Genomic DNA, 14,018 nt, shown 5'->3' with positions numbered 1-14,018 from the left:
GTTACTCTCAGGAGTTACTCCACAGTGTACTTAAATAGACGGCTATTTAGTGAAAAGAAGAAAAAAAAGAATGAAAAACACAAAAGAAACAAGGATGCTTTGTAATGCTTTCTAATACTGCTTTAATTCTACAATATATGACACTGCAATGCTACCTGTTAACTGCCTGGGTGACAACCAACAGAGATTCCTAACGTTGGCTTGGTACAAAGGTCAGTGTGTTTAACACTATCCTAAAAAGGGATATACGGGATCTAAGGTGGATATCCAGTGGAGGCTGTTGGTCTCTGCCTATCTGAATGAAGGAGACTGACGCAAACACCAGCATTTCAAATAGCCCAAAGGGTGTTCATAGCTTGTAGAAGACCCTTCATTTCCATTAGAGTTCTCTTCCAGCACCCTCCCTGTTTAAGGTGAGCCAGAGAGAGATGAAAATTCTGGAATGCAGATGTGAAGAAGAGAATCCCATGTTTTTTTTTTTTGTTTTTTTTTTTCTGTTGGATTTTCTACTGACTGCCCACATGCCCTGTTCTGGTTCCAGAGTTATCTGACCTGCAGATACAAATGCCCAGGTGCCAAGGAGTCTGGCTGAAATCTCAAATGGATATAACTGGTGCCTACTTGAGGGCTGAGTTGCTCCAGAGAAATCACCACTAGGACTGCTTTCCACTAGCAATACTTTGGTTCAATCTGTTCCTAAATTAGCCCTGTGGGACACATACTTGTGTGTGACTGCAGAAAACTCCTCTGGTGCTGTTGATACAGTTGCCCAGAAGGAATAGGCATAGAAAACAGTATGTTTAAAAAGCGTGACAACTTTAGCAACAAATAAAGTCAGCAGCACAAAAAAGAAAAAAAAAAAAAGGGAAAAGAGAAAACCCACACCAAATTAGAATGAATGAATAATCCCCGAACTCTTCTTGAGTATAGGCAGTTATATATACCTGCCTTGTACAGGCAGGTATAAGAAAGCACAGCCCTTGACACCCATGCCCTGCCCTGGGAAGACCCCTGTGTGCAGTCCAAATCTGTAAGAATTTGTACAATGGCCACATTGGCATGAACCGCAATCTAACGAGCATCCAGTTGATATCCTACAGCCAGCTGTGGCTTCCTAACCCGCTGCACTATGGACAGCAGAGCAGGAGAAGCATTTGGAGGTGGGGACAAATCTGATCCAATCTGCATCCCAATCTGCACAGCATCAGCAGGAGCTCAGGAGTTTTACACCCAGGCCCTGTGTGTTGGATGAATAATGAATGAGCACGAGTAGGAAGGATGGCTGTGTTCTCAGAAGTGACAGCGACATTAACAACCTGAGATTTTCTCTTTTCAAAAAAGCAGTTGTTTGGCAAACTGACAAAAAAAAAAAAAAAAAAACACAGTCATTATCAGGGTCCGTACATCTTAGTCCTAAAGGACCAGCAACTAGCACAGTCTGGAGACAATGCTATGGACTCTCTTCCTTCTGCAGTACCCCAAAACTAATTAAGTTTCATTTCTGGAGCCTTAATGATGCCCTCAGTTACCTCTGCAGGCCTCTGTTTCTGCCAGGGAGGTTTGTGTACACGAAGGTAAGATCTGAAAGAGTTGCAGGGACGCAACGCTGAGAAAAATCAACTCTGCAAAGTAGAGTTCAGCAGACTGGCAGGTACAGAATGCACCACTCAATTTTTTGGGAAGTTATTTGGGCCAGGCGTGATAAAGAAAATAAACAGAGACCCTTCAGTGCCACTGCCAGCACTGCTTTTGAGATCACAGCCATACCTCAGAGGCACTGAAGGAGTTACGTTAGTATTAGAGCAGTTTATTCACTGAACAGCTTTCAGAAAAACAGAAGGGTGGAAGATAGACAAATACAACCATAGTCCAGCTCTCCTCCCTGGCTACAGGCAAACTATTCTGGATTTCGAAAGTATTGCAACAGACGAGAAATCTCCCTAATTTTTTGGATACCTCATATTAGATAAGAGGTGACTAACCATGGATGTCCGGAGCCATTGTTTCATGTGAATAATCTTCACTCTTCATGAACAGTAACAGCTCCTCTCCAGGTTCAATGTCTGCTACAACTCTGTAGAATATCTGGAAAAGAGAAAGGCGGGTAAATGCCACAAAGGCGGAGGGGAGGTGAGCCCTGCAGTCCTGCTGTGGTAAGCTGGGGAGGTGCCACCCTGGGCTGTGGCAGGGGGCCTCCTGCCAGCCCCACAGCCCTTGTGCTTTGGGCTCCACGAAGATAAAGAAGAGATTGCTTTCAACAGCTTCTGCTGCAAAATGAGCTGCCTGATGACTGCAAACACCACCAGCAATTCACATGCTTTATTACACCAGATCTATGTACAAGGTAACCATAAAACACAACCCTGAATGACCGGCGCAGGGGAGATGTAACCTGTTTCTCCCCTTGGAGAAGGGGGAAAGAACTGTGGAAAGTTACTGAATCACACCCGAGGAGATGCTGCTGATGAACACGAGGCATCCAAGCCCACCCGCTTCAGTCGCCTGAGCAGTCCTGAGAGCCACGAAGGAAGAGGCCTGCACAACCCAGCGGGCCTTTTTACTCCTCAGCTCCAAACAGGAACCAAAGGCACGCTTAGGCCAGGATGAAGGCGTGCCCACAGCAGCTCCTCAGCACTCGGCTCGTGGCACCTGGTCCCCTCGTCCAGGTGACACCGGGCTCTGGCCTGGTGGAGGAGCAGGGGCCGTGCGCCCGGTGGTACCGCCCGGTCGGGGCGAGCCCCCGTCGTGTGCTCCCTGCCAGGCTCTGCCCAAACAAGATTCCCCAAACCCATCTGGCTGCTCTCTGTCGCAGCAGGAAACGTGAAGAACACTAAAAAAGCTCCACGAAACAGCTCAAATAAATATTAATAACTTCCTCAGGCCTTGTTAAACAAAAACACATGACAGCTAGGCTTCCTACCCTAACAAACGATGCCTTTGCGTTTACTCCGTCTAATGTATTTTTAAAGGTTTAATTCACAAAGAATTAACTCTCAGTACTCATTCTGGTGCCCTGGGAGGGAGGCACAAAATCCACTCTGCTGTTTAACGCCCAGCAGCTGTGCTGGCCTCGGGCTGGGTGCCCAGCGAGGGCTGTGTGGGTATTCCCCTCGCACACAGCACCCAACGGGTGGCCCCGGCGCCGAGCAGATACCCACGTCCTCCAGGAGGTGGCCGTATAGCCTAATGGTTTATCTCTCTGCAAGCGGCCTTTGCCCACAGAAACGTGCTAAACACATAAAAATAACTAAATAAGACAGATTTCCTCCGAATTGTTTTCTTTTCTTCGCCTCGTCCTCAAAGCTGCTCTGGCAGAGGCCTGCAGAGCAGCAGCAGCTAAAGCCAGCGTGTCCCACTGCCCGGTGTCCCACCACCTGATGTCCCACCTCTGCCCAACGTCCCACGACCCGATGTTCCCCTCCTGATGTCTCCTATCAGGCACAACAAACCCGCACCGCAGCCTCCTGCTTGTGGCAAAAATCCCCCATAAAAGACAGGAGCAGGCATTCACGTGCTGCTTCCCCTCCCAAGAAGCCGAGGCTGCATTTCCCTTCTCTTCCACACTGTCCTGCCCCCAGTGTCAGAGGGGCTTGCTTGGGCTCTTTATTTTTTGCCTGTCAGTCAGATAAATGTATAAAAGCTACACGGTTCATTCTCCAATTCTGTTTCCCCTTAGAAAACAATGGGCTTCTTTCAGCAATGCAAAACACATCTTTTCTTGTCAGGCTCAACTTTCTTGCTTCCTTTCCAAAAGTACACTAGCCTCCAAAATGTGGCATAGCAGCCCTCGGCACTGCAAGCCCACAACACCCTCCCCAGCCATCACCAACAGCAGAAGTATCTCCAGGCACCGCTGGGCCACTGCAGGCTCGTCCTGAGGTCAGCAGTGCCATGTTTGCACAAAACAGGTCAGACTCAGGGCACTCCTCTTGTTTCTTAATACTTTCACATTAATCTTGTTTTTCACTAATTTACACCGACGCAAAACCAAATCAGCACATTCAAAACCCTGCCAGCAAGTCTTGAATAAAAATAATGCCACTGGTGTCTAGTGAATGTTCTTCAGGGTCACACAGAAGAGGACGTAGGTGGTGCTTACACTTGCGGCCCTGCAGCTCCTTGCTGATGTCAACACTGCATCCAGCAAACATCTGCTTTAAGCAACACTTGTTTTTCCAAGGTTGATGGTGCATCCGCATGAAGGTATGAAGAGAAACCACAACACAGCTTTCCCTACCATTCTTCATCCTCTGTTCATGCTGTCCCATCAAAGACGCTTCGATAGACCTTTTCACCTCTGGCTGCAGAGTAAGGACACGTGGACTGACAGGCACATAAAGAGGGGCTTGTTTGCGGAGCACTGTGCTGTGCTGCATCCCATCCCGATGCAAGTCCCAGTATGATGCAGGATCCTCGCTGCGGACGTGGGACAAATCCTTAACCAGGTGCAAACTCTGTAGCCAACTGTCCAGCCTGTCAGTGTAGATCCTCAAAAATACTGAAATATCAGAGATGATGAAGCTACCCACCAGAAACTGCCCGTCCAGCCCCTCTGTACCCCAGCAGGGAGAAGATGCAGAGGACTAACCAGAAAAAACTCCCTGGATTAAGATGAATGCTGTGTTTTATTTGGCATCTCACAACTAAAGCCCTCCAAAACAAGGTTCATGTGTCCCATTTCCAGATTTGGCATTTTGATATTCTTATTGTTAAAATACTAACTTTAATAATTAAAAAAAAAAAAAAGGTTTTTTTTAGGCTCTGTATATAAAAGAAATCCCACACCTGCACTAATATTTTTATATACCAAATTGCTTTCCACTGCGAATTTGAAATAAAACAAACTGAACTTTAAAACAAAATGATCACGCAGGTAAACTTAATCCGATTTCTAAATGTCCTTATTACTTCATGTGAAAGGGTTTCTCCCACTCTTTCCACCTAAAACCCCAGAAATTCCCTTATCTAAGAAAGCACCGGCCCACCCCATGAAGTGCACAAAGAGCTGCTGCACGGTAGAGAAATGACCCCCCCCCCCCCCCCCAAAAAAAAAAAAAGCAAAGTCCAGATGCGCTTTTCACATGCCCTGGGATCAGTGGTGTGTGACTGCAGTTTATATAGGAAGAGCAAAATCGGATCCAGATCTGGAAGCACTTTCAGAGTTCAGGGGGTCTGACGCGGGGAGCGGCCGGGGGCGGCCTCGCGCGTCCGCCCTCCGTGCCTGCCCCTGCGCGTGCTACCGAGCAGAAATAAAAGCTCCCAAACTGCCAGCCATAAAGGGAAAGGGGAGGGGAGAAAAGGAACACACACAATTTACTTTTAAATGGATGAATAAGGCCTCATTGTTATGAATCCCAGTTTACTTTTCCTGGTCAGGCACTTGAAATTTTATTTATGCTTAATAGACTGCGTTTGGCATGTGTAAAGATGACAGAGGCGTGAATTATGAATGACCTTCCACCTATTCAGGAAGTTGTAATAATTGAAATAATAGCGAAAATGCGCTCCCCGTGAGCTGGGCCCGGGGCCGCGCGCTTTGAAGCTCCCCGGCGGGGCCCAGGCCGCTTCGTCGGGGCCCAGCGTTCACCACCGCTGCTGCCGGCCTGCCGTCACCAACAGCCACACCGCTTCGGGGGAAAAAAGTGGCATTTCAGCCCCCGTATGCGAGCTGCAGTGCACACACGTCACATGCAAGTGGGAAGATGAGCGGAGAACCAGCTCCGAAAACGATGGTGGAAAGCTGAGGAGAAAGGTCCAAACGGCGAAAATTCAATTCTGGCTCCCGTGATGAACAACTGCTGCGGCTGGAGGGCTGCGCTGTGAAACCTGAGCCTGGCTCCTCTGGCCATGCTCAGGCAAGTGATAAATTGAAAGGAAAAGGAGTTTTTTCGTGGGCCGGGGTGAGGAGTCGTCCCCGAGCCAGGCCTGAGGAACACTTCAGCAGGCAAACCTCAGCTGGGGCCTGCGCCGTGGGGACAGGGCTGGGGGCACTGCAGGTGACACTGCGGGTCCAGCCCTTCCTGGCTTCCTGGAGTGTCCTGGGCAGCTGGAGCAGGAGGTGCCACAGCGAGGATACCCTCCTGAAATGGCGTCAGGAGTCCCCATCTTTCTGTCTCCAGGCTGTCCCTGCGCAGACACCCTGCTCTGCGTCCCCGGAGCTGCTGCCGCCTCCCCAGTGACGCTCATGCCTTCCTCCACCGTATTTTTCTGGCGAATATTAGCCCAAGGTCCAGGTTAGGGACTGCCACATCCAGCCGAGCTCCTGCGGACGCCGTCACGGTCCCACTCGTCCTGCCGATGGCCACCTGCATGCAGGCCCACACAGGTCTGCAGAGAGGGCACGGCGCCGCTGCCCTCCCACGTCCCGCTTTCGTTCACGAGCCACAGCGAGCGCTCGGTGAGTGGCAGCCCCACTGTCTCTGCAGACATCTGTAATCCTCCAGACCCCCCCGTGCAAGTGGGACTTGACAGCTCTCATCACAAAACGGCGTTCTTGCTCACTGACGGCGTGCCCAACTGCTTTTATTAAACATCAATAAAAAGCTTATCGCCCCGCAGAAGTGGCGACAATTAGCTGCCATTTTTGGTGCTGAACAATTCCTCGCAGGTCACGTCAGGACAGGCCGATGCTGTGAGCAGCAGCGCTGGCAGCGTGTTGGGCTGCAGATAACACAGGCGCACGCAGAAGGCTGGGCAGGAGTTTCAGGCCCAGCATCACCTCAAATTGCCACAAATGGAAAACCGCAGCTGACGGGCTCCTTATTACACCAGCCCCATGCTGACACAACGCCTGCTCCACTGGAGACAGGTTTTCAGTGGGAGCTGGATTAAGCTCTATTTGCTTAATAAACTAATAACTCGTAGGAGGAATCATGGCGGAATAGGGCCCCGCGTGAGCTCAGTGTGCACATGCCCTTCTGACCCATAACAGCCAAAACCTTAATTTCACTCTCTGACAACAAAGCCTCAAAACTATTCCTTAAATACACAACTTTTGCAGGTGGCTCTATGTCTGGGGCTGCTGGAGAAGTCTCGGTGTTTTTCTGCCTGCGAGCTGCAAGCCGTGGCAGGGGGGCGCAGGCAGTAAAACCTGAAACATGAAGCTGTGTCTGCAGATTACAAAAGTTTGTAAAACTTGTAAGATGTGATCAGATCTGGTGCAACCTACAGCAGTAGGTTCACTCGCCTCGGTTTATATCTCTGACATTGTGCACATTGTTAAGAGTGTTATACTACTGCTTTTTCTCCCATTTCAGTGGCATACACTTGAGTGGGGGGGGGGGGGGGGAACACACACACACAAAACAAAACAAAACAAAAACCTATTTCATCACACACAACAAACCACAGCCTCCACAAGTTGATCTTGAGTCACTTGCAGTTTTCCATAGACAAAACAAAGGGAATCTTCCAGGAGACCTGGAACCTAAGAGCACTTTTACAGCATTATGTGGCCATGTCACTGTCAGAAGTTTGCAAGCAACAGGCCAGATAGAACCAATTTCAGGAGCTCTGACTTAAACTGCAACCAACTACATTTCTAAAAAAAAAAAAAAAAAAAGAAAAAAGAAAAAGAAAAAAGAAAAAAAGAAAAGAAAAAGCAAAAGAGAAAAAGAAAAAGAAAACAAAAATATAGCTTGGAGGTGACTGCGGTCCCAGCTTGAAAATGTGCTTGGAGCGTGTGACAGTCCCGGACACACCACTGCTATAGTTACTGCTGTATTTGCAACCACACTTTCATTAACATATATATTTAAAAATAATGCTTTTGCTGGGATGACAGCTCGGCCAGAAAGCCTACCAGTGCTAATCGTTCTGAAGTCATTAAAAAGTTGAACTAATAGATATTTAATGATAGATAACAGAGGGGAGTCGTCCAAGTTAGCAGAAACTGCTATTGACTCCTGACTTTGAGCTGAAAAAACACATTCCAGGGAAATAATAGTGACAAGACTCTTTGCAGCTCTGCACACACTAAGGTCTCTTTAGGGAAAAGGAAAAAATGAGTGTGCTGTTTGTGGAATTTTATTATTCATATACATCTTGAATTACATACGGTCAGGTTAGATTGGGCATGACAGCAGATAATAGGAAGACAGCAAAGAGAAATCCTAGATCAACTTTGTTTGAAATAAAAAAAAAAATGCAGCTTTTAAACCCTACTCCACCTCCAATCAAATGAAATATGAGTTGCATCCAGCGTGCATGTTTTGACTGCATCCCACCATTATCGAGCTGTTCATCTCAGCAAAGCTCATTTATACAGTTATATGAAAGAGCCCAGGCCTTTTGTAAAGTTGATCCTAAGTGATGAAACCTAACCTCAAACATGAATCGGGGGGTGGGGTGGTATGTCTCTGAAAAAAAGTCTAATAGAGAAAACAACAAAAAATGTTTTTCTTTCCCTCTTTTTGTTAAACGCAGAAGGTACAGCTTAGCAGAGCGACTAGATTACACGTCGGTCTGAGCTTCACCTAAACCCTGCCTCAAGCAGTCTGGGAATCATACCTGTCTGTCAGTCAAGCCTGAATTTAGTAGCATAAACTTGTGGCCAGCGCGAGGCTCAGAGTGCTGGCAGGATCTTTTACCTTTTCAGGTACGGCACAATGTTTGCTTGTGAATTTTACAGATGAGTTGAAGCAATTAGAGGTGAACAATTACTGCTGATCAAGTGTCCGTGCCTCAGGAGCAAAGGAGGGCTCCCGAGGCGGGGATGCTCCCCGTGCCTCGAGGGGCGCTGAGGGTCCCCCTGGGACGAGGGGTGCGCCCCCCCCCTCAGCCCACACCCCGCGCTCCTGCGGGGCTACATCGCCTCCGCACTCCAGCTACCTGCAAGCACCCGGGCACGTCTTCTGCCTTTCCCATGCTTTTTTTCTTTTTCTTCTTTTTTTTTTTTTTTTTTCTGCCTCGGATCTATAGGGGCAGACTGACACAGCGTGCGCACACACGCATGCACGCTCAGCCCTGACTCGCATTTGTCACTCCTTGCACATGGACACGTTTGGCCATGTAACGTCCATTTCCCAGTTTGCCCTCCTATTCTATTTTATATTACCTCTCGTGAGCTCGTGCCAGAAGAAAGCAGAAGGAGGAGCTGTTAGAAAAGCTTTTTCGCTTTAAGAATGGAGAGCACATTTTTAGCATTAACTTTTTAGGCTCTGGTCATAAAACGCTGGAGTATGTGTACAATTTTGTGGGTAAATTTGCAGCGTTTCCAGAGGGCCAAATGAACAACAATCTCTTGCTGACAGCGCGCAGATCACAACGCGCTACTTGAAAGACAACCAATTTTTAATTTTCAAATCTCGGCAACAATAAGCCATAAAAATATGGAATTATGAACAGCACGATACCGTGCAAAATAAATAACAAGTCTCCAGTGAATGAAAGAAATTATTGGCAGCAGTACAGCCACCATTACCAAATCTCAGAAATGTAAACACTAAAAAAGAGAAAGTTACAAGCGCCATAACTTTCATTCCAAAAACGTCAAAACGCCTGTGCGTGTCTGCGTCTCAGCGGCAGATGCCGATGTTACAGCCTGGCGTATATTTTGAGTTATCAGCAGAGCACCAATGCCGACGCAAACGCAGTAAGTTGCTCCTACCAATTCACGTGATTCCATTTCTAACCTTACCTATTTATGCCAGCTCTTATTAAACGTAAAATATTTGGATTTGCTGTTTCAATTAGGCTCTAGTTTCCTTTTCGTATCACTGCTCCATAACCGCTCTGCGTTGAGGAATTTATCGTTTTTCAGCGTAAAACATATTTCGACTTGCAAAATGTATTTTTCATTTACTAATATTCTTTATGGCTTCTTTAGCTAAACCAGCTGCTATATATATATAAAAAAATAAAATTATATCTCGGTTGGCTGGCTCATTCTGTGCTACACGTGTTCGGGGGTGAATTTTAAAAGTTGAAAATTAAAAAAATCCTCTGTCATAGTTCCTGAAAAAGTTCACGTAAACCGGTTTAAATCAACTGTCTCGTAGGAGCTAAACGCATAATGCGGTGGTGCTGCTGGAACCAGCAGACTGTCTCACATTCATTTCCTTTACGTAAGGAATTTGATTGGAAAGAATGATTTTTAATTGAAGCTTTGTGTCTGGTTGTGATTCTTCTTTCAATACTGTCAAAGCAATTAAATCAGCTAAAGATAATCTTTAACATTCACCTGATGCAGTTAATTAAGTGGTGAAAAATGAAACACTGATTAAAGGAAGCAAATGCTACGTCGCAGGTACCAAAGTTTAAATTTGAAACAAGAATACACCATCAGTTGTTGCTTTGCTATTTTAGATATTTTAGTTTAAAGAAGTGTAGCTTTCCTAACCTAACTTCACCCAGTAAAATATCTCATAACAGCATGCATTATCTGCAGACTAAAGCAAACCTTGATTTAAGAAACACCTAATAACTCATCAGCATAATTGAAAACAAAATGCCTCACTGCGTCCTTCCTCCCCCCTATCCCAGTCCTTCCTCCGCCATGCAACAAGGATAAATAACGTTTCAGCCTAACAAAGAGTGGATTTAAGCGCAATAAATGAAAAGAAAAAGAAAACCATTAAAGATCCCGGTTCAGCACAGAAGTATGACGAGTTCGAGCAAAGTGCTCGAGAAGGCATAATAATATTATGCACGTGTGCATTCAAATCCCAAGCCCTGTGCAGGCGACGACATTGTATGGGTAGGATTATCAGTTTTGCATCTTCCCCTCCACTCTTTCCATTAACTTCACACTGAAGTTTCTACTTAACACAATGGCTTAATTTAGCAACGCTGTTGGACTGGAACAGAAAATGCTGCTAATTCAAAATCAGCAAACACTGGCTTTGTCTTCCTAAGAAAGCAGTCCCAATTTTTATCAGGTACAAGATTAGAAAAAAAAGAAAAAGAGAGAGGGAGAGAGAGATTGTTTATGAATTGAATAACAATGTGGAAAAATAGAAAATTTGTATTATCTGCAGCCCATAATCAAAATTACTCTATTCTGCATTTCACATCTGTGCCTTATCTTCTGCCATAACAGCAAACAGGCCAAAATCTGTTGTGAATTGCTGTTATTTTTTTCCAGTGACACCTTAAAGTTCCTTAAAAAATAAGCCCAGAAAGTGAACGCCACATACCTGATCACTTATCTGACATGCAACAAGGTTGTGCTGATTGTAGCATCCAGCAAACTTGATATATTTGAGCCAGTTTCCTACATCTGGTTGACTGGCATCTATGCAGAACTTCACATTGCAAAACTCATCCAAGATCTAAAAGGAAGAATACGAAAGAGTAAATCTTTCTGTTGCTGTCCGGGCATACTAATCGAAAGATAAATCACAGGTTTTCAGATAAACAAATGGTAATAAGCTAGGCAAGTTAGACAGAAATGTGCTCCTCCGGTGAGATATATTTTTTTTGAATGGTCGGAATACACAGGTATTAATGAAAGGACAACAAACGTACTGGAAAATGGCTTGACAAGCGTCTACACGTAATCGAGATGTTGTCTAATTATTGCTGAGAAACACTGGCCATTTAAGAGCCATCCGATTTTCCTGGCACTCATCGGCGATTATTTAGGCTTGAAATTACGATTTTAATTACACACGACCCGTCGGGGGGTATGGCAGAAACGACTAAAAGAGGCGGCGGTGGCTCCGTCTGAGCTCCCTGCTTTTGCCTCCGAGTTGCCGCCGCTTGCAGCTCCCACCTCGCTCTGCCCGGCCGTGCTGCCGCCGGGCGGGGGGGGCCCTCACCTGGCCTCCCCCCTGCCTCCATCGCATCCCTGCGGCAACCCCCGCGAGTCCCCGCGCGGAACTTCCCGAAAATAAAAAGGAAAAACAACGCCGAGCGGGTGGCGGTGCCGAGGAGCGCTTCCAAGCGGGCAGGCAGCAAACAACCGCAGCGAGGCCGCCGGCGGGCGGGGTGCTGAGGATGCTCCCTGCCCAGCCGGGACACACCGCAGCGTGGGGATGCCTGGAGGTGCCCCCCCCCACCCTATATCCCCCACCCTATAACCCACATCCCCCGGGTGCCAGCCCCGGCTCACAGCGAGGACGGGGAGCCGGAGGCCGCTGCCCCCGCGGACAACACCGCGGACGAGCCCCGGGACCGGGAGCTTTTTGCCCAGGTGCTGTCACCGCCCCCCCCCCGGCCCGGCCCCGCCGCCCCCCGCGGGTGGCAGGATCGGGCCCCTCCGTCCGTCCGTCCGTCTGTCTGTCCGTCTGTCTGTCCGTCTGTCCGTCCGTGTGTCCGCCCGTCGGGCCGCCCGCCGCTCGCCCCAGCGAGGCAGGGCTCCCACCTCCGCTGCCGCCCCCTCCCTCCGGCAAGGCGAAAGCCACCCAAAGCGAGCACAACACCCCCAAAAAATAACTACTGATAATGATAATGATAATGATAAATGATAATAATAATAATAAAACCTAAAGAACCGGCCCCAAAGCCCGAGGCTTCGGTAACACCGCATCCCCGGGGGTCCCCCCCCCAGGGCCCTGCGCTCCTTTATATATATATATATATATATTTTGGGGGTGATTTTCCCTTCCCCATCACCCCCGCGATGCCCCCCCGGATTATTTTTTTTTGTATTTTTTTTTTTTTAGGGGGGGTCGTCCCTCACCCCCCCCCCCCTCCCCCGAAGTCCCGGGGGGGGCTCTGCCCGGGGGGCACCGACGGGGCAAGGCGGAGTGGGGGGGGGTGGGAGGTGGGGGGGGGGGAGCGGCGGCGCCGCGCTCGCTGCTCTTACCTTGAGTCGCCCGGAGCCTGCGGGGGCAAGGGGGGGGGCCCGGGGGGGGGGGGGGGGAGGGCAAAATATCCTTCAGGCGGCTGGAGGCAACATCTCGGCGTCAAACGCGGCCGTCGGGGTCCCGCCGGGGGGAGGCTCCAGCATTTGGGGGGGTGTGGGGGGGGGAAAGGGCAAAGGGGGGGGGGGGGGGGGCCGGGGTGCCGGCAGGGGGGGGGGCCGGGTGTCGGGGGGGGGGGGGGCTGCCGGCCCCGGAGGGCTCAGCGGCGGCGGGGCTCGGCGGGTTTCTGCCGGCTCGCCATCACCTTCCCCTTTCGGTCCCTCCTGGTCTTATCGGCTGCCTTAGTGTGTGTGTGCGCGAAGAAAGTTAGCGGCAGAAAGGTTTGGGGGGGGGGGGGGGGGGGGGGGGGGGGAGACGGGGAAAGGAAAAAAAAAAAAAAAGGGGGGGGAAAAAAAAAAACACCACCACACGGCCCTCTTCAAGAGGGAGCAAAAATCCCAAAAAAAAAAAAAAAAAAAAAAAGGGAAAAAAAGCAAACAAACCCGCCGCCGCCGCGCAGCGCCCAACCAAACAAACTTCTTTCACTTCTCCGCCGGGGATGGCAGAAAAGTGTGGGCGGGCGGGGGGGGCGGGCGGCTCTCCCCTGCCCTCCCCCCCCCCCCCCCCCCCCCCCGCCGCCTGCCCGCGGCGCTTCTTCCCCTCCCCACCCCCGGGGCAGCGCCCTCCCCGCCCACCCCGTCGGGTCCCGCCGCTCCCCCGGCGGCCCCTTACGGCGGGGCAGCCCCGGTGTCGTGTCCTCCCCCCCCCCCCCCCGCGGCCACCCCCCCCCGTGTGTGTGTGTGTCTGTCCGTGTCCGTGTCCCTGTCCCCTCGTCCCCGGTCCCCTCCCGTCCCCCCTTTCCCCGGACGGCGGCGCTCCAAGCCGCAGCCCCCCCCCCCCCCCCCCCGGGTCACCGCCGGGTCGCGGCCGCCCGGCCCCTCGGCGGGGGCTCACCGGGAGCCCGCCTCCCCCCCCCCCCAAAATCGCCGGGGCTCCGCCGTACCTCGGGGCCCCGCCGCCGTCCCTGCGCCGCCCCCGGCCGCCGTCGGGGTCGCTGCGCCCCGGGGGCGAGGCCGCGCTCCCCCGACGGCTTCTCCCGGCCAGCGCAGCCCCGCTCCTGCCGACATCGCCGGCACTGCCACGGGAGGCTTCGGGAAACGCGGCTTTTTTTTTTTTTCCTCTTTTTTTTTTTCCCATCTTTTATTTTTTTTTCTCTTATTTTCCCTCTTTTTA

At 50.0% G+C, this 14,018-nt stretch overlaps 1 protein-coding gene across 9 annotated transcripts in view; it reads right to left on the bottom strand.

Moving 5' to 3' along the window:
- The window catches only part of MECOM (MDS1 and EVI1 complex locus), a 318,248-nt gene that overhangs the window by 35,602 nt on the left and 268,628 nt on the right, over nt 1-14,018 (bottom strand). For 7 of the 9 annotated variants that reach the window (XM_067001967.1, XM_067001968.1, XM_067001969.1 and 4 more), the window contains 2 exons: nt 11,136-11,270; nt 1,983-2,085 (listed from right to left, as the gene is read on the bottom strand). In XM_067001967.1, the coding sequence (XP_066858068.1) occupies nt 1,983-2,085; nt 11,136-11,270 (238 nt within the window). Of the gene's footprint in view, nt 1-1,982; nt 2,086-11,135; nt 11,271-12,052; nt 12,156-12,748; nt 12,792-14,018 lie in introns of those variants that run through there. The other 2 variants (XM_067001973.1, XM_048059338.2) reach the window with 2 other exon arrangements.

The sequence above is a fragment of the Anser cygnoides genome, chromosome 9 (assembly GCF_040182565.1).
Source record: "Anser cygnoides isolate HZ-2024a breed goose chromosome 9, Taihu_goose_T2T_genome, whole genome shotgun sequence".
NCBI classification, from domain to species: domain Eukaryota; kingdom Metazoa; phylum Chordata; class Aves; order Anseriformes; family Anatidae; genus Anser; species Anser cygnoides.
This window is presented reverse-complemented; position numbering and strand designations above follow the sequence as displayed.